The sequence below is a fragment of the Galeopterus variegatus genome, unplaced genomic scaffold (assembly GCF_000696425.1).
Source record: "Galeopterus variegatus unplaced genomic scaffold, G_variegatus-3.0.2 Scaffold3877, whole genome shotgun sequence".
NCBI lineage: Eukaryota > Metazoa > Chordata > Mammalia > Dermoptera > Cynocephalidae > Galeopterus > Galeopterus variegatus.
In genome coordinates this window covers 109,794-136,884 of record NW_007729988.1, presented here as the reverse complement: position 1 = coordinate 136,884, position 27,091 = coordinate 109,794, and the positions used below count along the sequence as shown (strand labels likewise).

The 27,091-nt window shown below is 41.0% G+C and overlaps 1 protein-coding gene and 1 long non-coding RNA gene across 2 annotated transcripts in view; one reads left to right on the top strand and one right to left on the bottom strand.

Annotated features, from left to right (window-relative positions):
• The first annotated feature begins 452 nt into the window (after positions 1 to 452).
• Positions 453 to 2,138, top strand: LOC103601781. The gene is made up of 2 exons (XR_551476.1): positions 453 to 632; positions 770 to 2,138. It is a non-coding gene; the product is annotated as an uncharacterized LOC103601781 (long non-coding RNA).
• A 102-nt stretch (positions 2,139 to 2,240) lies between these two features.
• STRIP2 (striatin interacting protein 2) overlaps positions 2,241 to 27,091 on the bottom strand; it is a 30,568-nt gene continuing 5,717 nt past the window's right edge. Inside the window, exons 7-18 of the mRNA XM_008586206.1 lie at positions 26,260 to 26,495; positions 25,949 to 26,014; positions 24,988 to 25,051; positions 24,083 to 24,154; positions 21,107 to 21,181; positions 19,633 to 19,730; positions 19,056 to 19,182; positions 16,142 to 16,242; positions 13,262 to 13,328; positions 6,781 to 6,885; positions 5,598 to 5,802; positions 2,241 to 3,057 (exon numbers count right to left, since the gene is read on the bottom strand). Of these exons, the coding sequence (XP_008584428.1) occupies positions 2,807 to 3,057; positions 5,598 to 5,802; positions 6,781 to 6,885; positions 13,262 to 13,328; positions 16,142 to 16,242; positions 19,056 to 19,182; positions 19,633 to 19,730; positions 21,107 to 21,181; positions 24,083 to 24,154; positions 24,988 to 25,051; positions 25,949 to 26,014; positions 26,260 to 26,495 (1,467 nt within the window). The 3' untranslated portion in view covers positions 2,241 to 2,806. The remainder of the gene's footprint in view (positions 3,058 to 5,597; positions 5,803 to 6,780; positions 6,886 to 13,261; positions 13,329 to 16,141; positions 16,243 to 19,055; positions 19,183 to 19,632; positions 19,731 to 21,106; positions 21,182 to 24,082; positions 24,155 to 24,987; positions 25,052 to 25,948; positions 26,015 to 26,259; positions 26,496 to 27,091) is intronic.

Below are 27,091 nucleotides of genomic sequence, written 5' to 3'. Positions count from 1 at the left end.
GTACGTAGAGTATGCTGCTCTGGTCCAGTGTTAGGCTTGTCCATGTGTGTTGCTTTTGGCCAATGGAATGTGAACAATTTGACTTACACCATATTCAAGCAGGAGCTTCAAGTGTGCTTGCATGGTATGTTTTGTCTCTTGTACCTGCCCTTTGCTATGAAAACTATATGTCCCAGGTAGGGGTTATTCCATCAGCCTAGTGCCACAATTAATATTCATAGAGCAGAGCCAATCCAGCAAACCAAATGGAGTCAAGCAGAGCTGCAGCTGACCCCCAGACCCATGAATAAGAATAAACATTTGTCATAGATCACTAAGATTTAGAGTTTTTTTGTCCCTGGGGAGTACTCTGGGAGTAGACTAATGCAAGACTTTGTATATTTACCCTCTTTATCATATCTAATATGATTCTCTTATGCTAAGGAATTTAAAGACAAAATTTCTAATTCCAGTTTATTTTTCTTTTTATTAAAGTGCTTAAGTAGATTGAACAGTGTTATCAATAATCAACACAAACTTTACTGAAATATTCACAAATAAAAATCCTCTACTTTATAAATCATTCAAATAGCTATGTAGTAATAGTAATCAGCATTGGAAGTTGGTTAATCTGAATTTATTCCTAACCACACATATGGGTTGTCAAATTAGGAGATTCAATCCAATTACCTTGCATATAGGCTCACTGTCAATACCTGAAAGCTAGTCCCAGCAAGTCAGTGGAAAAAATGATGTGTTTTGTTTAATCTGAATTTATTCGTAACCACACATATGGGTTGTCAAATTAGGAGATTCAATCCAATTACCTTGCATATGGGCTCACTGTCAATACCTGAAAGCTAGTCCCAGCAAGTCAGTGGAAAAAATGATGTGTTTTGAAACTAATCATTTATCCTTGATGCTTCCGTTTTTCCATCTGCACTGAGAATCTTCCCTTAGAGTTATAAATAAAGTATGAAACATTAAAGCTTAGCATACTCTGTGCCTCAGAAAGCATTCATGTGTGTATTTTTAAAGCGGCAACTTACTTGTTCTTGACACAAATTGAATACTATATGGCTTTAAAAGAAACAGATTGATGATTGCTCTTTCCTTGAAAATTGTCTTTTCACTCGAATCACATTAAAATCATACTAGCCTGACACCAGGTTAATAAAATTCATAGAAGATATGTTCAGTAAGTTATTTTGATTGCAATGAGGACTGCTGTCCTACTTATGTAAAATTTACAAATTATTTTAAGTTTCATCCATTCATTCTTCATGACCTTCCATAAAAACAGAAATCCTGCCACCCTAAAGCACAAAGAAGTAAAATAGAAAGTTTACTTATTAGATTTTGATACAGTTCCTTTGGATATTGTCAGGTACTCTTATCATAACTACACAGAGTGGTTGACAAAGGGCAGGGTAAATAAGCCAATTTTGACTAGAGCTACCAGCATAAAGTGGCCTGGTGCCATCATAAAAAGATTCAGTGGTGTCTATGTTTGGGGAGAGTGGCATTTAAAATAAAAAAGCTTGATGATATATATGACAAAATTGTGGGGACAGAAGAAAAATAAAATGATCCTAACTGAATTAGAAACTTTTCTAAAAACCTGTTTTCTTTTGGGAAGTATGTGATTCTGCTATAAAAGAGAGAAGTGTGAAGAGATTGGTACATCAACCCTTATAGTTTCAATAAAATGTGTAATACTTTTAGGTAAAAGCAGTATTGCTAAATCTCCACATGACATTTTGAAACTGCTAGCAATAAAAGGAAAAAAGGCATTAGTCAACATTGGAGAAGAAGAAAAATGGTAAGCTGTGATGCTCTTGTTCTTTTCAATTAAAAAATAAATCGATCATAAGCACAAATGGACAGGCCATCTCAATAAATAAACCTCCTGTAGTTAACCTGTCATTTAAAAAATGAATTGGATGAAACGGATAATTTTCTGCAGTGTACTCAGCCATTTTAAGACTAAAGTAGTTTCAAAAAAACATGAAACATCTTTAGAGAAGGCCTGATTATTTCATATTAGTTGCGGCTCTTTAAAAATTTCAGAGGACTCCATGTCCTACACAGAGTACACAAGGAAATAATTTTCACACTGAACATAGATCCCTCAGGGAATAAAGAAAAAAAAAAAAAAACCCACTCTACACAATACACTTTTCTATAGCATGCAGTATTTAGGAAATAATAAATCATTGTCCTTCACAAAGAAGGTGCAGGTGCTCTAAAATCATCTTCGAACTAATGATTTTAGAAAGAGGTGAGTGTCAAAATTTAAAATACAGACTTAATTTCAAAGTTGGTTTTGCCAAACCTCTGATAAGTCCTAGGAAACCAAGGGTCAGCAAGAAGAAAATTTTCTCCCTATTTTATGACCTATACCTCTACTACCTGTGATGAAAGCCTTGGGTCAAATGCTATAACAAACTTCCTCTCATTCTTGGGGCCAGCAAAGGGTAGCCTGGTACTAATCAAGACTAAAGCAGGAAGCGGTCCCACCAAAGACACCAAAGAGCCTGTCTAGGACTGATCCACCAAAAGATTCCCAAGGCTAATTGGGTACCCCACTGATCCCAAGCAAGTTGATCAATTTGTTGTGACTCAGGATCCCAGCCTTGCACCATCTGCAGGCCCAACAGTCCCCAGAATAGCTTTGAACTGTACTGGATGTCTTTGGGCCAGGCCAGATCTCCCCTTGACAAGCACTCGTAGAGCTGGAAACAAAGGCTGAATGGGCAGTGTAGGCAGAGCACCATTTATTGGAGCCAACCTCCATCTATCAGATGCTTTGTGGACAGGAGCTCAGTCAGTGATTCTGGAGCAGCTTCTCCCAACAGATAGGATGTGAAAACACCTCTCTCTCTAGCCAGAGCTCATATGAATAGTGGAAATCTTCAGGCAGATCCAACCTCTGGCCCAGCACACTCTGCAAGCAGTTATCCACAGGTGAAAATTCAGAGTCCTGGGTTCTGTCATACCGGCGGCTGTTAAAAGCCTCGATGTTGGCCCTCAAGGTGCATTCTTCTGCTTGGAAGTCCCATGGCCTAGCATCAATGTCTGTGTTGGGAAGAGAGGAAGAAAAAGATGCATACAACTCAGGACACCTGCTCCCCTTACCACAGAGCATGGTCTATGGGACTCCAACAATGAAACTACTCAGAATCCCTTTTTTTAAAAAAAAAAAAAAAAAAGCAATGTACAGGGCCGGCCCAGTGGCGCACTGGATAGTGCGCCGCTTGGGAAGCATGGCGGCGCTCCCGCCCGAGGGTTCGGATCCCACATATGGACCGGTTCCCACTCACTGGCTGAGCGAGGCGCGGGAGCAACACTGAGGGTTGCGATCCCGTTGCCGGTCCCCGGTCCGGTACGGGGGCAACACTGAGGGTTGCGATCCGTTGCCAGACACGGAAAAAAGACAAAAAAAAAAAAAAAAGCAATGTACAAAGTAAGTATATAGCATAATGACACTTAGGTTTACAAAATACACATATGTCCACATACATAAGCTTGTATATGCAGAAATTATCTTTGGAAGGGTGGTCTAGAAGCTGGTAACAGTTACTTCTGAGAAAGGAAATGAGGGCCCGGAGGGAAGTGAACTTCTTTTACACAGGTATTTCCTTTTCAATTTCATTATTTCATTCCTTTTCATTATTTCACTGTCTTACTGGTAATATGTATTGTTTTCCAAAAGTGTAATTAAATTCCTTTTATTGAACTTTCCCTGGGGGAGTTTCCCATTTGAATGGAATCAACAGCTTTCAAGGAATGGAAAGCGGGCAGGAGGAGTACTATACAGAGAATCAGAATGGACCAATTACTGAAGACTTTTCTGATTCTCTGGAATCTCCTTCAGCACATAATCCGGCTATGTGTTGGCTTATTTTAAGATTATGAGGTGAAGGCTTCCATGGAAATAGAAACAGAAAGAATAATCTGTTTTGCTTCTACTCACTTTAGCACTTATTTCAGGGCTACGGATACAAATTTCCCAGGTCTCTTATTCCTACACTCAATGGTTTATCATAAGGAAATATAGTTTGAGTTTGGGCTCATAATTGCAGCAATAACAGATGTGCCATTTGCAGGATAAAACATTTTCATGTTTTAAAAATGTATAAGAATTTAAATAGCTAATTGTATTTTATGTCTTATAGAAGTTGCACCCTGGCTTGTTATTTGCCAATCATATTCTCCCCTTTCTCCCTTAACTCTTTATTGCCGCATCCTCTAAAATTCAAGCAGGTTACACGTCCTAGCAAAGACAAGTCATTAGTCACCTTACCAAAATACCTTAAAATACCATTAGGGAAATAATGGTCAAATACCACTACAGCAAATACAATACAATGAAAAAGCTCTCCAAAATAAATTTTGCCAAACTCTGGTTAATCATAGCATGAGTTCTGGTAGTTCAACCACATATCATGCCTCCTGATGTGAGGCAATATGCAGTTCCCAACATTACCTAGGATATATTATAGCCAGGAAGATTTAATTGAATTTATCTAACCTTTAGATCTAACTTTAAGTTAATAGGTAATACCATAAATAGAGGAATAAGATAAATGACACCAAAAAGAATCAAGCAGACAAATCCAGAAGGTAGGTATTCAACTGGCCTAGTTCTTCAATTAGGCACCATTATGGGGAAAAAAAGACTGCTAGATTCAAAATAAATTAACATATGGCTGGCCAGTTAGCTCACTTGGGAGAGTGTGGTGCTAACATCAAGGTCAAGGGTTCGGATACCCTTACCTGCCAGCCATCAAACAAAACAAAACAAAAAACCCCCCAAATTAACATGTATAACAACCAGATGCAATTGTGTTCCTGGAATGAATTCTGACTTGGAAAAAATAGCTATAAAGAACATTTTGGGCTGTGTGGTTAGCTTACTTGGTTAGAGCATGGTGCTGATAATACCAAGGTCAAGGGTTCAGATCCCCAGACTGGCCAGCTGCCAAAAAAACCCTCCCAAAAAACAAATTAAAAAAAAACCATTTTGGGATACCTGAGGAATGCTGAATATGGACTTGATTATTAGATAAAATGAAAATGTTCTGACATGGAAAGGTAGAGATAATGTTAACTGAAAAGGGATTATAAAATAGCATATACAATTTGCTTTCATTTTAATAAGATATGAGTATGCATACATATGTATAGAAAAAGATCTGAAAGAATACTACAATAAGATGTTAACAGTGGCAATCTTTGGGTGGTACAAATATGGTGTAAATATGATAATATAGTAAAATGTTTGCTTACTATACTTTCTTTTTTCCTAACTGCTTTGTAATAATTAAAAGTTATTTTAATTAAAAAAATCTTTTGGAGGAATCTGTCATTTAAAGGAATGTTTTGGAAAGAGGATAATTATCTCTCAATTTACTTACTTTATAAAATGGATTTTTGTAGTTTACACAGGACAAGATTGCCTTAAAGATTGGTGTATCAGCACCTGGCCTAAAATCACATATTTTCTTGTCTAAAATATGTAACAATTCATGCTAAAAGAATAGAGGTAAATGTTTATTTAGTTTTGTTTAAACCCTGGGCAACTCTTACAAGTCAAGATCTCTGAGACGACTCACCATTCCCGTAAGCCCAGTCATCGTTCATGCGGTGGCGTACTTTCTGGTAAATAGCTGACATGGTTTTCATGTTGCTTTTCCTCCACTGGCGCCCCAGGTACTTGGTCTGTATCTTTAGCAGCTTTAGGACATAAAGTTGCAGCATGGCCTGTTTGACCTTGAGGGCCCGCTTTAAGATTGGAGCTGATTTAAACACCACCAGCATCTGCCCATTGAAAGAGAAGTAAGGGTGAACAAAGGCAGATAAAGATCTAACATGTCTTGGAATTTCCAACTCACAGACAAATTAAACCAAACCTGGCTATCTTCAGAACCCCCTGGGGAGCTTTTGGGAATGGGCTCTACTTAAATTTAGTCTTCAAGAGCATACTAGGGGGCTGACCAGTTTAGTTCAGTTGGTTAGAGTACAGTAATATAAACACCAAGATCAAGGTTTCAGATCCCCATACCAGCCAGCCACAAAAAAATAACTAAAAAATAAAGGAATATGTAGAAATTATTCCATTCATATTTCATGATTCAAAGTTTCTAATATTTAAAGGGCATGGTATAAAGTGCAAAAAAAATGTTGTCAGCCACACATCTCATTTCCACTGTTACCAGTTTTTTATGTATCTTCTGGAGACAACACTAAGTAAGCATATACTACTTTTGTTTTTCTTAGCACAAACGATAGCCAACTATATATTCTGTCACAGTGTTCCATACCTTGTTTTTTATTTAGTAATATATCTTGAAAATTATTCAATACCAGTATAGAACTGCCTCAGTTTTTAAAATGGTTGCAGAATATTCTATTATAAGGACTTATCATCATTTATTTAATCAGTTGGTCCCATATTAATGGGCATTTAGGTTGTTTCAATCTTTCATTGTTACAAACAATGCTGTAATGAATAATCTTAGACTTGCATCATTTGGGATGTGTGACTCTAATCCAAATAACATTGCTAACTTCCCTACCAGATCTGTCCTGAGGGAGAGTCTGTATTCAACTCCCTGAAAAGAAATGGACTGGTGAGTAATCATCTTATTAAGTTCCCAGAATTAGGAGACACTAAATCTTATGCAGCATTTTCTGTCTATCTAAAGAGCTCACAAAGCAGGCAGTCCACAAATAATTACTAATGATTTATAAAAACTCAGTCAGATAGACACTTCCATGATCTGAAGCCCCACTTACCATGGTCCTGGAATGCTTCCACTTGGTCAGTTTATTGAGCAGCCTCAGGAGATTGATGCAGGAAAAGAGGTTCCGCCAGCAGAACTGGTTGTTGTCTCCAGCTTCCTGTAATAAGGATCACCCACTATCATCTCAGTACCCACAAGACTTCCATTCCCACAGAAGCCTGGAAGTCACTGTTGGTCAGTTTAGATGAAGCATTCTGGTATAAATGCTACCTCCTCGCTTTTCTGCTCTTCACACACTGAGGTCTCAAAGCACACAATATCCTTCATCTGAAAATTCACTTAGCTGCTAATCCTGGAAGATTCTTTACCTAGAGCAAGTACGGGTTAGAAAGATGATACATAAACATAGGAACTTGATTCAAGTAAGCTTTTTTGTGTAGCTTTCTACTTTAGGACCAATAAAGAGATGATAGAATTTCACCCCCATATACTTTGCACTTATATAAGCTACGTTCGTAATTGCTAGGAGTTAGGTCTCATTCTGGTAGATTTTAAACCATTTTGGATGGATCTGATATTCATTATGGTTGAATTTCTTTTTAAATCAACTCCGACTCTCTTTTATCAAACCATATCGCAATCAGATGCTTAATTCTCCAGCACGGAAGGAAAAATGGCAGATGTTCATTCTACATTAGGTGTATGCCTGTCTTGCTTGCTTCAAATTAATGTTGGGGAGGAAGAGTTAATTGTCCATTCTGACAGCAGTTCACTTCTACACATGTCTCCTACTCCTACATTCTCCTATCACATTATAGATGTGAGGAATTTCCAAGATGTTAGTCTGGGCCTCATGCGTGATCATTTATTTATATAGCTTCTGACACCAGTATATATTTACAGGCCACCAAATCACATAAGGACTCTTATTTTTGTCCCTGAAAGATGTTTCTATGAGTACATACCTGTTTCTAATCTGACATCCATCCGTTATTTCTGGCTAGGTGCTCACAAGCTATCAAGAAACATACGAGCAAAACCTGTGATCAGACTGAGCCTTTAAAGAAGTGCTGCTAAGTGTGAAATGTAATATATCTCAAACCTCCTCAATAGCTTACTCAAGTACTTCAGTGATGATTCTTACTTTCAGATTGCAAACCAACTCTGCACTGAGAAATTGAAATTATTAATATTAACTTGGTTGTTTTATAATGAATCTAGGAGAATTTTATAGTCCAAGGAAAGTTGAATGCTTACCTAATGACCCAACCTCTCTTCCTTTTATACATGAAACTCCTATAGCCTACAAGAAATCTGCTCAAGATCCCATATAGTAATTGTAAGTAGCAAAGCCAGGTCTGTCTTTTCTATCCTCCAACTAGTCTATTTACTTGCTTTGTGCTTCAGGTTTTCCATGCCACGTCAGCCTTGCATTTATTTGAAACTATTGCAAAATCCTAAGTAGCAAAGCCAGGTCTGTCTTTTCTATCCTCCAACTAGTCTATTTACTTGATTTGTGCTTCAGGTTTTCCATGCCACGTCAGCCTTGCATTTATTTGAAACTATTGCAAAATCATCTGCTAGGTTTTAATACTTATTTATTTCAAATTCACAATAATAGCTATTTCTTGGTAAATTATTCTTTTGATCCATTTCTTTATTATGGTTCACATACTGAAATCAAGTCATATTTTTATTTTAGATTTTCTTTTCCCACATCATCATAGAATAATTCTCTTATATGGTTTTCTGGCAAGTTACTGCTAGATTAAGGACATACATCTAGATATCATAGAAGAGAGTACTGGTTCTCAAGTAGAATGAGTGGGTAAGAATGAAGGAGAGAAGAAAATTTCAAAATGATATGGGGAACTTTAGCAAACTACATGTGCCCTGGGGAGGGGACCTGGGCATGTGAGTTTGAAAAATCACCTCAGAGATTCTAATCTCTTTAAGAATCCATTACAGAAATAGTGACCAAAAGGAAAATTGATAAAATGCTAAAAAAATTTATCTATAGTCCTCCCTCTATATAAATACCTCATGGAAAATAGATACATACTTTGTGATTTAAGAATCCATTACAGAAATAGTGACCAAAAGGAAAATTGATAAAATGCTAAAATAATTTATCTATAGTCCTCCCTCTATATAAATACCTCATGGAAAATAGATACATACTTTGTGATGTGTTCACATTATATCTGGGAGAGAGAAACAATAATGCTAAAGACATCACTGGTTTTAAACAGTGATGGTGAATGTCAGAGCAAAGAATATTTAAAACGGTCATAAATCATTGGTTAAATAATGCCTGAAAGGAATGCTATAGCACTTAGTACTTGAACATAATGATCACATTCCAAAAAGAAAATAAAAACCAAAACAACAACAAAAATCTGGGATCTGGAAATATCTGAATTAGGAAGCTACAAAAACTAAACTTAATAAGGATAGGTGAAATGATCTGGTATATAAATTTAAGTGATATTAATATGTTTTTATAAATCTTTCTCAATATAAATCAAACTCAAATTTGAGGAATTTTATAGTAAAATTAAAATTTACTTAATAATTTCACTTCCCTAGATCTAAAAGGAAATGCCAAACACTTCTTTGCAAATGGATAATCATGCAAATTCTGACCCACTGCTGACTATACCCAGCTATAAGGCTTTGGATAGCACTTCACGACTCCATCACTTGGGCAAAATACGGACCAAAATACTCCTAGCTCTGATCCTCCATGATTCTATAGATATTAACCTTCTCCTCATTCCTTCATCTTTAATCTATGAGACAACTCGAGCAACCACACTGTTCAAAATATGCCCTCCTTTGTATATGATGCTGCTATTATTAAATCACATTCTGTAGAAAAAACAAGCAGTTTGAACTCTGTGTTGGTTTTTCAGCAGGGACAACAGGTTTACAGAAATTTCCCCATCCCCCCCCCCAAATGTCTGTAAGATATGAGAGGAAAGAAGAATGAAGTATAATCTGCATGACTTCTCTTTAGGGCTAACAGGCCCATGAAGAAATCAGACCTACAACCTTATCCTCAGATAAGATACCCTCTAAAGCAGTGGTTTCTAAACATTTTTATTGCAGATATCTATCATAAAATAATTTTGGGGTATATTTCCAAATAAATGTATGTTTAGTTCTAAGTTATAAATGCATTGTTATAGAACATTATTATAATGTACACATAAATATAGAAAGTAAAAAAGATACTGATAAAATACACATAAAAGATCTAATATTTTCCACCCCCAAAACATCACTTTGCACCTCACATTTCATACTCACTGCTCTAAACAACCACCCAGATGTTAAGCATTCTACAATACATTCTGAGGCCCATATCCACTGCCTTCTCTAGCAACCTTCTTCCAAAGATCACACCTAACTTCCACACAATCATATATTCACCATCCTTCGTTTAAGTTTGGAATTTAATTTTAATTTTTACCAAGTTTAGTGGATTGAATTTGAATATTGACTTTGGAGATCCACAAATTTTAAGCCTTCCTACACAAAGTGGATGGGGAGTGAGTATGGCCTATTCTAGAACTAACAATTCTGACAAAATGGGAAGACTTCAGAAATTAATATGCTACTAACTTTGCCTTTATTTCATGCCCATCATGCTGTGCAGCTGGAGTTCCAAATGAGGTTGAATTCAATTCAATTCAAATTCAAAAACAGAGAAAATATGAATCAAGATTACCGCAGCCCAATAATTCCACTTCTAGGAATCTATATTAGAGGTCAAAGATTCATGTGTAATGATGTTCGTTTTAGAGTTATATAGGGAAAACTGAAATAAATGTCCAACAATAGTAGGAAAAAAGTCATTTAAAAAAAATTAAATAGTGAAATATTATGTGTAGCTATGAAAAACTATGCCCTCAGGAATGTTTAATAAAATCATATTGCAAACATTTAAATTTTACTATGTCGGGCCGGCCCGGTGGCGCACTGCTACAGTGCGCTGCTTGGGAGCACGGCGGCGCTCCCGCTGAGGGTTCGGATCCCACATACAGACCAGCCGCTCACTGGCTGAGCGAGGTGCGGGCGCAACACCAAGGGTTGCGATCCCGTTGCCGGTCCCGGTCCGGTACGGGCGCAACACTGAGGGTTGCGATCCGTTGCCGGTCACGAAAAAAGACAAAAAGGAAATAAATAAATAAATAAATAAAATTTACTATGTCAAAGGAAACATAAATATATAGTCCTTATTTTGTTAAATAATGTGTTTATATATATATGAACAAATATATATGTGGTAATTACAGCAAAATATTAAAGTGGTTACATGCAGGTGATATAATTAGGGTGTTTTTATTTTCTTTCCCATAGTTTTCTGTTTTTCTCCAATATTTTGCAATAAGTATATCATTGATTTTATAATCGGAAAAAAACTTTAAATGTAATTTAAAGCAAATTTAAAGAATATAAACTTAAATAGCCAGTATGTTTTCTGTGCATGCAATTTGTTAAGACTGACCTGAAAAAGAGATAAATCTTACTAATATAAACATTAGTCTTTTCCTGAGTACAGAAGTCATCAGTTTTGATAAATATGCTGGGTACTGAAGCTCATGATTGGACTCAGGGAAACACTTATATTTTAAATTCAGGCAAAAAAAAAATCTGGTTCCTAAATGAAACCACCAGGTGCCACTATTGCTTCATAGAAAGGAGTGCAATACTTACCATAACGTTTTTTTAAATTAAGAATAGATGCATTTTTCACTCACTTTTGGATAATAATAAAGTCTTCTTAGAAGGCATAATAATCATTTCAACTATTTTGCCCTCATATCCCAAAAGGTCAAATGGAAGAGATTTAAAATATAATTCCCATTAATTCCTATATATGAACTGATGGGGTTGGAATTGAGAATAGAGAATACATTATATCAAGGAAGATTCAGGCCATAAAAGCAGAATTTATGTTCTGAAATACCATACTAATGGTAGAATTTTAATGCTACTGTGTACCACTGTTTCTGTGGAAAATGTATTCTTCATTCCAACTCTAAATTGCAGGGATGCATGTCTCTACCCTCACTCTACGACTTTTAACTAACTGTAAGGTCTTGGCAGTTATTTAACTTCTCCATCTATAAAATAGTAATACCAGCCTCATAGAGTTGTTTTAAAGATTGAATATCATCATGTACATAAATAGGGTTAGACAATTTATTACTTCTCTGTAGGAGTAAAAAGCTTCCAGCTTCTTTGGCTGCTGAGACCACATCTAAAAAAGACAGGGAATGTCTGTCCTGGTGGCAAACAGGTGCTAGATTTGATGTCTCAGGACATGGGTCTTTTTACCCATGTCTAATTTGGGGTCCGTCACCTATGACTGGACCATGACAAGTCACTTCATCCGCTGAGTCCTCAGGTTTGTCATCTTTGAAATAAGGGGGTCAAATGACTCTTAAGTGCCCTCCAGCCAAGAATCCTGTGGTTCTATGAAACCTGTACCACAGAAGGTATCATTCTATCTTTGCATAATATATTTTTCTGACTCAACATTTTGCAGGTATTAAAGTTGGGGGAGACAAAGGGTTGTAGCACCCATGGGTACCATCATTCAATAATTAAGTATTTACTCAATTCCTCAGTGCACCAGACATGGTGCTAGGCTCTGGGGATATAAAAATGAAGATGATGCTATCTCTTCCTTCAAGGAGTTTACAGTCAAGCTGAGAAACAGATACAGATAAATAATGCAAAAAGATGAGGGCATGACTGTGGTATATCTAAGGAGCTGCGGCAATACATGATCAGGTAGGCACTTTATCTTCAATATACTGCTGGTCAGTCAGTTTCATGGAATTCAGAATAACTCTGAGGGACTGAGATTCACCTAGAGATGCAAAAAGATGAGGGCATGACTGTGGTATATCTAAGGAGCTGCGGCAATACATGATCAGGTAGGCACTTTATCTTCAATATGCTGCTGGTCAGTCAGTTTCATGGAATTCAGAATAACTCTGAGGGACTGAGATTCACCTAGAGCTGTTTTCAAGATGAGGAACTATCTGGGCTATCCTTTGGTGGCTATGTTGACTTTTGCCTCAAAGAGACTTAGGCAAGGTATTTCGTTGAAATATACATTCCAGGGTTTTATAATCTATATGAAAATGAGAAGAGAATTGCCTGTAGTACAGCAGAAAGAAGACATAATTGTTTATGCTAGAAGAGATTCTCCTGCCATTTAGCATAGATGCTCACATTCAATTTCAATCCCACAATCTTTCTAAAATTCCTCCTCTTAGTGTTTTCCAGTGGTTCTTTCCTCTTCTCTGCAAAATGCTATGCTCAGCTTTGCCAAATCTTTCTCAACTGGGTCAGCAGCTCCAAACCCCTACTGCCTCTGGGTTCTTGCCAATATGGCCTCATTTATCTGAGACTCCCAAACCAGGGCATTGTGGGGCTGGAGAAGAAATGAAAGAGCAAATGCCAGCCTCTGCCACCTAGCAATTTCAAACGCTACCAAATCCCCATCTGCTTACCAGACTCTCAGTAGTAAGTTCCGGCAAATCCTGGATGGTACAGCAAGGGTAATCCAGGACCGAGATGCTGCAAGATGCAGAGATAAGGATAGGCTTTAGGTAAACGGCAACAGCAGGAAATGGTATTTGAAAAGAGCAGGAGTTATTTCTCTCCAGCAGGCCTCATCCATTTTCAAAATTGCTTAGTGACCTCAGCTGAAACTGAGGGCTCTGGTGCCGGGCAACTCCAGCTCAAGGCTCTTTTCCTCATGATCATGAGATGAACCACAAATTCTTTCAGGCTTGCCCCCATGTGGCAGGTGCAAGAATTAGAACAGAAAGAGAGCCTCTTTTCTTCTTACCTCTCCTCACTTTGTTAAAGGAATATGTAAACTTGAGTGCATTAGTGTTTCTGCATTTAAGTGTATGTGTGAATACAACTGTGCTCCCAGAGATGCTGCCCAAACCCATTCCACTTAATAATAATCTGAGGATGTGAGGATAAAACAAAGATCTCTCCTGTGTCTCTCGCCAGACCTTTCTGAAAGCTGGGAGCTCTGGGTTTCTTGGACAAAGGGGTCAGCTTGGGAAAGGGCACTGGGTCTAGCTGTAATGTTGTTCATCACCTTGATTCACTCTACTGATTCTTCCAGGGTTGTCAGTTCTGTACTGCCCCATCAGGATAAACATTCTTGGCTGGCTCTTCCACCTACCTACCCACCTCCCACTGACAAAGCCCCATGGCAAATTAGGCGCTGGTGACCAGAAAATGGGGGCAGGAAATCAAAGATAGATTTGTTCCAATCTCTCAGTGATTTGAATTCTAACCTAAGGGGGTACAAAATAGATTTACAGATATCTAGAGTATCTGGATCATAGGAGCAATGAGGAAACTGCAATAACAAGCTGTGGGTGCTCCAAGTTCTCAGGGATTATTCAAAAGTAAAACTTACACATGGTGCATAAGAGGACCATCTTGTCCAGGCCAACCTTAGCAAAAGCTATAGTCTGCCGCTATCACTCTTCCAACTCCAAATAGAACCCAGTGGACATCTACTGGATTGTCTGTCCCTCTTCTTCCAGGCCTAGGGCATGGGAGGGGCATTCAGTTCCTGACTCCACTCCCCCAGCCACAGTTGATTGACCCAGGGGTGGACCTCTAACCCTGGGAATCTGAAACAGAAATTGAGAGTCAATTCAATCTCCGAGGTGGCATTATGACATGTTTAGCTAGTGTGGGCCTATTTCGCCAAGTGGCCTGAGAAGCAGACAAAGCAGACTGACAAGTCAGTGAGAGAGGAAACTGGAGTGTCCACAGATGGAGGTGGAAAGCTTCCTGGGTTCGCCACACTACAGACCAACCCTGAGGCCCAGAGCTGCACCTCTGTCCTAGGTTCCATAAGATGATACATCTCATTTCCTTCTAACAAAATCTCCATTCTTTGTGAGTCCAGTCCAGCTGGTCTGGGTTACTTATAACCAAGAGTGCTGACTGATACACCCAGGTGCCTACATGCAGTTGTGGCCCTGACACAGCCTGATCTACACTTTCATATTCCCTGGTAACCCAACTAAAATGTCTAAAGTGCCATTTTTAAGGGGGTCAGCGCACAGGTTTCCACACAGTTGGGTAAAAACCCATTCTCCGATGGGTTAGCATTTCCCCAAAAGGGAAAGTGTTTAAAGTATTCTCACATATATTACTCTTAACTAATGCTTATAAAATCTCTATGATATAATCAGAAGAGGTATTCTTATTTTAAAGATGAAAACACTGTGGCTCAAAGAAACAAAGTGTCTCACTCGATATTACATAGCTAGCAAATGGCAGATCCAGGTCAGGAATCCAGGTCTCATGACTTCAGGTTCTGTGGGGTGTTTTAAACTATGTACAAGTGGGCTGCCTGTACATGGTGGAATTTCAGGCAGTACTGACAGACAGGCAAGGCAACATCTTCCAGCCTCCTCCCTCTCCAGTTACCCTAAGTATGAGATCAGCCCTCTAACTTTAGGAACTTTGCTTCTGGTAAAGAAATTCTGATGAACTCTACTGATTAACATGCTTCCAGTTCCTGTGGAAGTAGCGAACTAAGGAACAAGGATCTATTATGCAATCCCCAAGTCCCCACTTGGCTGAAGGAGTGGAAAGCAATTTATATTCACAGGCAGTAATCCTGCCTCTGATGCTTACTTAAGGGGTCTCACTTGGATGTTAATATTAAGCAAGTCAATTAACCTCTCTGAATTTGTTTTCTAATTGGTAAAATGAGAATAAAACTTATAGTACCTCTTAGCACTGTTGAGGAGATTAAATGAAATAATGAATGCTAATATACCTTATTTTTTAAAACTACAAATTGATCTACCTACGCAAAGTCTACTACTTACCTTCAGTTACAAATTTTGCCTAACACTTTACAGTTTACTAAGTGTAATTGCTCCAATCGTTCCAACTCATGATTTATACTAAAACCAGGTGTGGCCAGACAGTTATTTTTTAAAACTACAAATTGATCTACCTACGCAAAGTCTACTACTTACCTTCAGTTACAAATTTTGCCTAACACTTTACAGTTTACTAAGAAGTGTAATTGCTCCAATCGTTCCAACTCATGATTTATACTAAAACCAGGTGTGGCCAGACAAGCAGGTTATTTTACAAAAACCGTCTCCTGATCTTTCTGCCACAGGGCTGAAATTTCATGATTCAGCTTCATTTCTTTGAAGAGGCCAAACCAAATACCCTCATCAGCTAACACTTTAAGAAAATTAAATTTAACAGTGACAGCTCTATGACAGGAGGGACTGGGACACCAAGAGAACTGAAAGGCTCGAAGATGATGTAATTTTCTCAACTACCCCAAAATAGCCTCTTGAAATAAACCTGTCCAGGGTCCATACCTGTTTTTGGCAGTGATGTAGGACAAGATATTTTGATTGAAGAACTTCAGGATCAAGGGGATGCAGTTGGCAAATACCAAGTGTTGCGATACATATTCAAACTGAATTAAAAGATCAAAGCAAAAAGCTCTGCTTATTTAAGGGAGAATACGAGGTATGTATGAAAAAAAGAGAGGGAAGTACAAATCTAATATCCATTCCTGAGAATATCCACTGCCCATTTGTGTTATTGGTCATCCTGTCTGGGAAATGGGGAGAATCATCTTCATCCAGCCCATCCTATATGGAAAGGGACAATCTACAGTGTATGTGTAAGTTCCTGACCAAAAGCACAAAACAAACAAGCAAGAAAGAAAATCCTACTCCAAATAAATAGAAAGAATTGCTGTGAGATTTGTTCCTAAGCTCAACAGGAAAGGAAGGCTCCCTGAGGGAGTTGTTTTCCATACCAAACCTCTGGTTCATAATGTTTCAACTGGGATTGATACAGCAGGGACAGGTGCAGCTTACTCCTGGCAACTGCCCGCATCACTCAGTCAGGTTGGGGATGGCACAGAGTAACCAAATGAACCACTGGAATGTGGGCTCCAGCTTGTCTGTCTGGCACATCATACTATCCCCAGTGCTTAGAATATCAGTCAGTATTTTAATGAGTGAAGGCACAAGAAAGAGCCCTTCAGCCAACAGACACTGCACTGAGAAGACCAAGATGTCTTTGATGGGCTAAACACCAGAACATGGGGACTTCCATTTTGCTCTCTTGAATTTGAATGGAGTTTGTGTACAGGAAGAACTACTGGGGTAGATGGTCATAAGAGCAGTGTCATGGGATTTTGTCACCCTGGATTTTGCCCATGATACACTGAGGAGCACCAAACAGTTTGTCGCCAGATCCAGAACCCAGGATGTTGGGACAGTACAGAAATGAGGTTGAAAAAGCAGAGAACTGTGGTGTTTTAAATTCCCTAGCTCTTCCTGATCCCCTAGAAGTAGCCACAGCAGCAAGCTAAGCTGCCCTCTGCCCCTGGATATGGGTTAGAAGTGGGTAGCTTGGCTCACGCCATGACCACTTCCCTCTTCTACTCAGTATTTTCTCCCTGGAAGCTGACACAGGGTATTTTCCAAAGCCCCAGACAGAGCAGCCAGTACATACTCATTAACACGTGACAGAAAACTTTTCTCAGTTTGAGATGTGCCTGTAGCCCTGTCAGAATTCACTGACACTGACACACACTGGCAACATCCATCAAGCCACCCACCTGTCTGGCTATTGATCCACATACTGCTCACCCAGAGAAGCAGATATAAACACACACCCACAGTTCTGTTTTCTCTCAACTAGGAACACTATCTCCTACCCACCCCTACTCCTCCCTCTGCTGCTGCTCAGCAAACATTGGCAGAAGTATGAGCACCCAAGACACCCTAACATACCCAAAGATGTCTTTGAATATACCAATGTGGAGAAATACCCTGGTATTACAGGGCCATGGACACAGACCCTGCAGGGGCCTCCCTGCACTCTGAGGACCTGCTCTTCTACCAACCAACTTGATTCTGACTTCTTAGGAGGAAAATGGGGCAGAGCCTCTGGGCAGGAATGAGATGCCTTCATCACCTTCCCATGGTCTCCCTCAGACAGGAAGCATCCATTTGCTGTCCCCATCTTGCCCCTATAACTTCGTAATGTCCATGGGACCAAATCCAAACTTCTTAGCATGGTAAACAATGCCTTCATGGGAAAGCAGGTTCATAACCTTTCTTAGCCTCAGTTTCCTCATCCAAAAACATGAATAAAATAAGACCTACCTCATAGGGTTTAGAGAATTATTTTATTTCATTTTTTAATTTTTTTGCTGACCGATACAGGGACTGAACTGTGGACCTTGGTGTTATCAGCACCACACTCTAAACAACTGAGCTAACCAGCCAGCTGGTTGAGATAATTAAATAAGGCCCATACAAGCTTAACAGGGTGCTGGGCACATTACAGGTACTCAATAACTGTGTGCTATCATATATAATGATCTTCTGACCCCTCTAGCTTCATGTATCACCAGACCATCTCCCTCTCCCCCTGCCTCAGGGAGAACTCCAGTAATATTTAATTAGTTTCCAAAGGTACTTTGTTCTCTCTCCCCTGGACTTTCACATATTAGCTTTTCTGCTTGAATTGCTTCCCATCTTCTTTCCCTGACAATTCCCATATCCTAATATCTATTTCTTTAGGATTCAGGTTAGAAGTCATCTCTTCACCTCGAGTTGGATTAGGTGTTTCCATAACAGCCAATGTTTACCTGTGTCACAGCACTCATCACTCTATAATTGGCTATTTATATATCTAAATTCTTTATAAAACTTCAAGGCCCTTAAGAGCCAGAACAGTGCCTTATTCAGAATCATCTCAAATGTCAGAAAAGTGCTTCACATACAGAAAAGTATGACCAACATATTTTTCCCCCTCTTTATGTGGAACATTTGAATTCTGTTGTGCATTGCTTCAAAACTGGTAGGGCATATTCCCAAGAAGCTAGAGATTCCTACCCATAATCCTGGGATAACATACAAAGGACACAGATATCTGCCCCCCTCTTTATGTGGAACATTTGAATTCTGTTGTGCATTGCTTCAAAACTGGTGGGGCATATTCGCAAGAAGCTAGAGATTCCTACCCATAATCCTGGGATAACATACAAAGGACACAGATATCTGCACCTTTCTAGGACAGTTCCCCTCATCTCAGTCCATATCCCCACCCCAAACTTGTGCAACAGGTAGCTGGATTCCCTGAGTGAGGACAAAGGAAAGGCCAAAAGATGCTCAGTGGGACTGTCAGGGCCCTTGCATCCTTCCTTTGAGACACAGGGCCTGGAGAACACCCGAGACCCATAGAGATGCACTCCTAGCTCCTCACCTGGTAAATATGGTTGAGTTTGAAGTGCTTGAGGAGTAGCAGTAGCAGAGCAGAGATACTCTTTACAATGATCTCCTTGTGTCTATTCACATCAATGCCCAGCTTCATGCTCTGGAGAACAGTGATGCTACAATGGCGAGAGGAGGTGTTAATACAGAGGATGGCCTAAGAGGAAGGCCTACAAAGATCCAGGTATTTGTATACAATATATACAAGAGAGCCAGAACCTGGGAAATCTGAACTTCTGTGCTAGGGAAACTTCCAGAGTTCCCACTTACAAGCCTGTCTGGAGAAAAGTTCCACTGATTGCTTTGTTTCTATCTCTTTCCTTTGGTAAGCTCATCCCTTGGCAATGTCCACACCAGGGCAGCCAGTCACAGGCACTGGTGTCACCCTCCAGACCCTCAGTTCTGAGCTAAAAAAGAGCATAGCAGACAGCCTTGCAGGAGAAAAGGGTACTGGTGAAAAAGAGATCTCCTTGGAGACAATCCCTGTTGATAAGGTGAGGTGGGGGACTAGACAGACCCTGCAGATAAGACAGCTAGTATCTTGCAGCTGTCCCAGTTGAAACACTCACGGCATCTCCTCAGGCAAGACGTCTGCCAGGATATTGATAGAGTCCGTCTTCGCCTTGGAGGTGGGGGCTGCAGCTAGAAGAATCTTAAGCAGAGCAATCTAGGAAGTAGAAAAGGAAGAAATCCACCCCTGTCCATCCCATTCAGCAATGAAATTATTCTTCTGTACTTCACCAGCCTATGAAAAGTGCTATAAAGCCTTTCTCGGGCCAGCCCGGTGGCACACTGCTACAGTGTGCCGCTTGGGAGTGCGGCGGCGCTCCCGCCGAGGGTTCGGATCCCACATACAGACCGGCCGCTCACTGGCTGAGCGAGGTTGCAGGTGCAACACCGAGGGTTGTGATCCCGTTGCCGGTCCCGGTCCGGTACGGGCTCGACACTGAGGGTTGCGATCCGTTGCCAGTCACGAAAAAAGACAAAAAGGAAAAAAAAGAAAAAAAAAAGCCTTTCTCGAAGTTCTTCCCGCCAAATCTCCCTAGTGTCCAGAAGGGCAAACAGATGCCCAATCCTGAGAGGCCTGCCTGTGAGGCTAAAGAGAGAGCCAGACGAATTTCATAGGCTGTTCTGCTTCAATACTATTCTTTCCAAAGGGGAGGATGGAAGGAGCAGAATAAGAGGGAAATGCATAGAAATAAGGTGGGAGGTTTAAGCCCAACTTCTCCCACTTTTTCTTCCTCCAGCCCTGATCATCAGCATCTTCACCACTCCTAGCCTGAGGCTATTGTAGTGGATTGAATTATGTCCCCCCCAAACTCCCTTGAAGCTTGAATTGTGTCCCCCAAGTTTTATGTATTAGAAACTTAGCCCCCACCGTGACTGTTAAGAAGTGGGAAATCCTATTATGGTAGTTGAAAGGTGGAGCCTTGAAGAGGTGATTAGATTGTGGGACCATGCTGTAGCGAATGGATTAAAAATGGTGGTCAGGGCGTGGTTCTGAGGGCTTTGAGAAAAGAGAGAGGAGACTGTTTCTCTCTCTCTCTCTCTCTCTGCTTTCTCTGCTTCTACCGTCTTGCAATGTGAGACCACAGGGTCACTGTCGCCACCACCAGATGGTCTTTGGACTTCCCAGCTTCAGAAACTGTAAGCAATAAATTTTGTTTTCTTTATAAATCACCCAGTTCCATGTATTCTGTCATAAGCAACACAAACGTACTAATACAGCTATCTAGGATATGATAGATGGCAGCAGATCTCACAGGGACTATGGTATTTACCTAGGAGGAGGGACCCCAACGTATCCTGTATAGACCCCACCTTATTCCCTACCCCTCCCAATGAAGGACTAGGGGTCCTAGTCCTTCAGCATCTTCAGAGGAGCCCTGAGGAAAGCTCAGAATTGTGTGTCAGCGAATGCTTGCCAAAAGGGTGACAGCTCAGAAAACAAGCTCAAATGATAAACAGCTCAGCCTGAAATGGCTCTCAGCTGTCTATTCCTTGCAGCAGAGAAGTGCAGCTCTGGCCCAGCCATCTCCTTACCATGTACTGGGGGAGGCTATACAGCATGCCCTGGTAGAGGATTTCACATGGTGTCTCTGGTACCACCTCTTCCCCCTGTGGTAGGAAACACACAGTTTGCCCAGGCCACTTTCCTGGTAACCAAAGGCTATGTCTTCTTGGTTGTAAGAGATGGCATGAAAAGAGCACTAAGCTGAGAGTCAGATCTAGGTTCCTATCCTAGCTGTGTTAAGACTTGCTACATGACCATGGATAAGTCACCTTGTCTCTCTGATTCCTAATTTCCTCTTAAGTAGGATGAATGGGCTGGTCTAGAAGACCTCTAAGGGCTCTTCCAGTCTGGACAATCTATGATTCTGGTTTTCCTATTTTATGGAATCAATCCAAAATTTTTGTTTCCATGTGACATGCTGGATCAAGAGCCAGAACCCCCACACAAGAGTTGGCTCAGACTACTGCTTTGCTGGACACACACATACAGAAGGACCACCCTGGATACACATGGGCTCAACTCAGACTGTAGGTATGCCTGGGACACTGGAACAGATGCCCCACACGGAGGCACTTCCCACAGTGTCAATCTGAGGCCAACTGAGAGCTCTAGGATGCTCTGTAAGCCAGAAAGGAAAGGCAGGTGGCTTAATAATGAGGGCCAATAAGGGAGTTGAGTAACCTCTGGCACAGAGAGATAGGAAGGAGTATTAGCACGGAAGCTTTTAGGTGGATGGAAACTATTTTCTGCCCCTCTCCATTAGCCCCTAAAAGATTACTTTCTCCTTTCTGAATAGCCCCCTCATGCACAACTATCTGTGTCCTTTTGATGACCCTAACTAAGCCTTTGATCAGTGTGGGAAGGCAGGGGCCTCGGGTGCTAAACAGGCTGCTCAGGCCACTGTCATCTTTGGCCAATGCAGTCCCTTCTCCCCAATAAAATTTTTATGGTTCCTCTGCTATAGGGCAAGGGTCACTGCCATGAGACCCTAAGGCAGGGAGGAGTAACAAGGCCCCTTCCATCCCACACAACTCAGCTGCTGCTTAAATGGACACAGGTCTTAAACAGGCATTCAACAAAGCCTGGTAATCCCGGCATGTGTGTCTTCCTGCTCTCCAAAAGGCCAATTTCAGGTGTTCTTACCTCTCCTCAAACCACCCTTCTTGTCCCACAACCCCTAAATAGTTATTGACCCTTCCTTACACTTCATGGAGAAAACAGAAGCAATCAGACACACTCTCATCTTCTGAACAACAAATCTATCAAAGAATCTCTGCCTTCCTTCTTGACATGAAGGATGAAATGCCTGTGCTTCTATCAAAGGCAAATCCTCCACTTGTGCTTTTTTACTTTGTGCTTTTCCCACGCCCTTTTACTTTGTCCAATGCATCAGTCCTGTACTTATCTCCCCTCTCCTGGATCATTTCTTTTAGGATAAAAACATACTCTAGTATCTCTCAGCTATAAGACACCCTCCCTTGACCCCCACATCCTCCTTTGGCTACCATTCCAATTCTCTTCTTCTCTTTACAATAAAACTTTTATGTTAAATACTTCCTTTCTTCCCCCCCACCCCCCGAACACCCTCTTAGATTTTCCTTGGGAACAACCTCCTTTGTTGACATTCCTTTTCAATACACTCCAACTAGGCTTTCAGCCCCACCACTTCACCTATGGTTGTTCTTATCAAGGTCACCAGTTATCTTCACATTGCCAAATCCAATGAGAACTTTGGTTTTGTATCATGTGCCATCTATCAGCAGCATTTGACCAGCTGATCACTCCCTTCTTCTTGAAAGACTTTCTTTTCTCAACTTTGACGATATCACAATATTCTGGATTTCCTCCCATTTCAGTGAGTGTTTTCTTTTATCTTCTTTTCTAGCTCCTTTCCTGACTCATCCCACCCTCAACACACTGGTGTGCCCCAGGGCTTTGTCCTGGTTCCATCCTCTTCTCTACTCCCTCCCTGGGGTTATCCCAGCCATTTTATGGCTTTTAACACTGTCTATAAGTCAATGACTCCCAGATTTATTTCTGGAAGCCATTCCTCTCCCTAGGAGTCTAGACTCATATCTATCTAATTGCTTTGCAGTACCACATTGGTATCTAATGGGCATCTAGCACTTGGTATGACCAAAACAGAACTCTTGATATTCCTCCCCATCTTGGCAAATGGTACTTAGACTTGATTCCTCACTTTGCCTCTCTGTCCACATCCAACCTAACTGTAAGTCTTGTCAGCTATACCTCCAAAATATAACCCCAAATCATTCACTTTTCCTTATCTTCATAATTACAACCCCAGTCCAGGTCACCATCATTTCTCACCTTGACTATTTCAAGAGCTTCCTAATTAATCTCCTTGCTTCCAATCTTTCCTGGTCCAATCTTTAAACAGCAGACAATAGTTATCAAAAACATAAATCAGATCATGACACTCCCCTGCTTAATTCTCCAAAGACTTCCTTTGTACTGTGAACCAACTTTAAGCTCCCTACCTTTGCTTACGGGTCCTATGTAAAAAGGCCCCAGCCAACCTCTCTGACTCCAACTCTACAACCCCACCTCTTGCCCATGTGCTCCAGCCACACCAGCTTTCTTTCACTACCCTTGTTAAGCTGTTCCCTCTGCTTGTAATATTCTTTCCCCTGGTGTTCCTATGGCTGGCTCCTTCTTGTACTTCAGATCCTGGCTTAAGCATCACCTTTTCAGAGGCCTACCTATCCTGACTGCCTGAATTCAAGTAGTCTACTGATGCTTCTATCATGTCATCCTATTTAAACTTTCTTTACTGTATCTACCATTCTCTGATAGTCTTGTTGACTTAATTGTTTATTATCTTTCTTCCCCAAGTTTAATATATTGTGAAAGCAGGACTTTGTCTTGGCTAGCCCACAGTAAGAGCCCAATGAGCTGAATGAATGCATGAAAACATGCTCTGTGACAGGACTACAGACAGATTTTCTTCTATGCTCCTCCTGTGCAGGACCCCCTTAGCTTACCAAAGACATGGGGCACTTCTCCAGTTCCTCTTCATTCTTGATCTGCACATCTGCGATGGAGATATACTTGTGCTGGTGAAGATAAGAAAACATCAACAAGGGCTGAGGGCATCAATCATATGTGTACCAGCCTCTTACATAATCTTCCCCAATGACAAGGAAATGTTCTGTTTATGGGTCTGTCGCCCAAATAGATATAAACACTCTGAAGGCAGGAGTCTTAATCACCTCTGCATCATCAGCAATGAGCAAAGTACTTTATACTCGGTGTTTCTGTTTATTCCATGTTCCCATCTTTGTTGAAGTCCAGCAAATACTTAAGCATCTACTTTCAAAAAATGTGCAAGGGGAACCTAAGAACAGGCCCTTGCCCCTGGACCAATGCCCTGAGAGTACTGATGTGTGTGCATGTATGTATGGAGTGATGATTCCATACTCTTTGTGCTCACACACACAACAGATGTAGAGCAGACTCCTACTCAATCCTGGGTCTTTGGAAGTTAGTGGACCTATGGGGAGAGAAAAGTGAAAGGAAAGGAAGCAAGGAGTGGGAAGAGAAAGAGAAGGATGGGAAGAGGGAAAAGGAATGAGAGGAAGAAGAGAATGGAGCTGGCTGGTCAGCTCAGTTGGTTAGACCACAGTATTGTAACATCAAGGTCAAGGGTTTGGATATCTGCATGAAAGTTGCAAAAAAAGAAAGAACTTTTTCATCTATCTAAATGTAGAAAACTGGGTAAGAAGGGAGAGACCTGATTTTTCCTATTCGGCCAAAAGGCCTACAGGGGAAATGTAGAAGGTTCAGAATGTGTCTAACAGAAGAGCCCAACTCAGTACCCAGAACCCTGGTAATCCAACTTGCCTTGATGGCTCCCTATCCCCGAAGACTGAGAGCCCACCCTGGTCACCTGCTTTAGGGTCTTCACACTCTCATGGATGGGTCTGGGTAATCCAACCAAGGTATCTGTGTCCCTGTGAAAGGTCAGACACACCAGATCATAACCTTCAAAAGTACAGAGAACTACCAATGCCTCCTTGAGTCACATGGACCATGCCACTTTCAGCATTTACCCCCTGGTACCCTGGACCTTCCTCTGCAAACTTCTGGGTCCCCTATAATTGCTTCAGGACACAAAAATAACAATGGCTCACAGAATTGTTCCTGAAAATTAGATTTGTATAGTCTCAGGGACTCACTTGGTCTGCGCCTCCTTGAGTCACATGGACCATGCCACTTTCAGCATTTACCCCCTGGTACCCTGGACCTTCCTCTGCAAACTTCTGGGTCCCCTGAATTGCTTCAGGACACAAAAATAACTATGGCTCACAGAATTGTTCCTGAAAATTAGATTTGTATAGTCTCAGGGACTCACTTGGTCTGGGAGTGGTAGGTTCCTATTTATAAGGGTATGCAGCCCAATAACACTTTTGACAGTGATACCCCAGTAACAAAGCCTTCTCGGTTTTATAGAGGCCAGTGGGAAGGATTCAACAGGGTGGGGAAAAATGGGGGAAGACTGGATCTGTTATGACCGTGTCTCTTTTTTATAGAATTTTAGCACATTAGAGCAGAAAGGGCCCCTAGGGACCATCTAATCCAATACCCTCATGAGGAAACGCAGGGAAATGACATGTTGCTCAATATCCTACACCTGGCTAAGAACATAAATATTCTCTGAGGAAACTGGAAGGAACCCAAGGAAAAAATTCCATGGAAAAAAATCCAGAGTAGTCACTGGCAATTGCCCATGACCTGGTGACTCTAGGTTGTATTATTACTACCAAGCAACATCCCTCATTCCAAGCCACCTGCCCTTCTGGCCCTCTAAGAACCACTCTATAGCCAGTTCTGACCATGTAGTCACTTACTGCCCTAGGGTGAATCCGATGAACTTGTTCCTGCTCATCTCCAAGAAATGCTCAATGTCCTTCTGTCTGAGAGGATGGTGGAGAGAACAACCCCAGAAAAGGGAAGAAAAGCAAACCTTGAGAGAGAGAAACTTTCTGGGATCCTACGCCTCCAACGAGAGGACTGAAGCAGTGGGGGAAGACAGCAATTAAGAGAGGGAACTTCAAACCTAGGAGTTCTGACAGCTAGACCAGATATATAGACTACTCCACCCTGGGCCTTCAGTGATTGAAACCCCAAAGTTCAGGGTCCCCGGGGCTATGAAACCCACCTGACCTTTGGGGCCCAGGGTAGGCCCTTGGGAAAGGCTACCCGCTCAGCAGAGAGGGGCACCTGTGAGGGTGGAGGTGGCACCAGAGGGTCCTGCTCTAACAGGTCTAACTCTCCATCCAAGGTTCGTTCTCCATCGCCTGTAGACTCTTCTTCCTCCTCTGGGGCTGGCTCCTCAGTCTTGAAGAGATCCCTTTCATTGTAGATGTCCAGGCTGTCCTGCTTAGTGAGGAGTTGCTGGGGGTGGAAGGAAGAGGGGAGGGAAGGTACACAGACATCTTACCCTGGGCATCCTTGTCTGAGGTCACCCCTTACCCACAGGCTTCCAGACTTCAGGGAGCATACGGTCAGAACCCAGCTCTTGTGAGAACATCCCATTCCCCACCTCAAACCTACTGTCCCCGCCAGGCCCAATCCCAGGACAAGCAGCTCTTAAGTAATGGTCAGAGAACAAAGCATAGATAATCCCAAAGTCATAGTTACTTAGCTTTCAGAAAGCATTGATGCTTATTTTATTTTTTTGCTAACACTTTCCTTCCTAATTATGCTCTGCTTAGGTGAATATTCAATTAGTTTGCCTTCTCTGAGCATTCTCCAGCTGGCTGACTGAGGAAGAGGAGGACAGAAGCTTGCTGCTAGGCAGAGGGAAGAAGTAAGTTTGGAATTTTAAGTCTTGCTACAGAAAGAAAAAAAGATCGGACAGAAATAGGCCAAAAAGTTAATAGTGACTGCCTCTGGTTGTTAAGATTGTGGGTGCTTTTTCTTTTCTCCCTTCATCACATTTTTATATTTGTTCCAAATTTTCTACAATGAGTAAGCATTACTTTACAAAA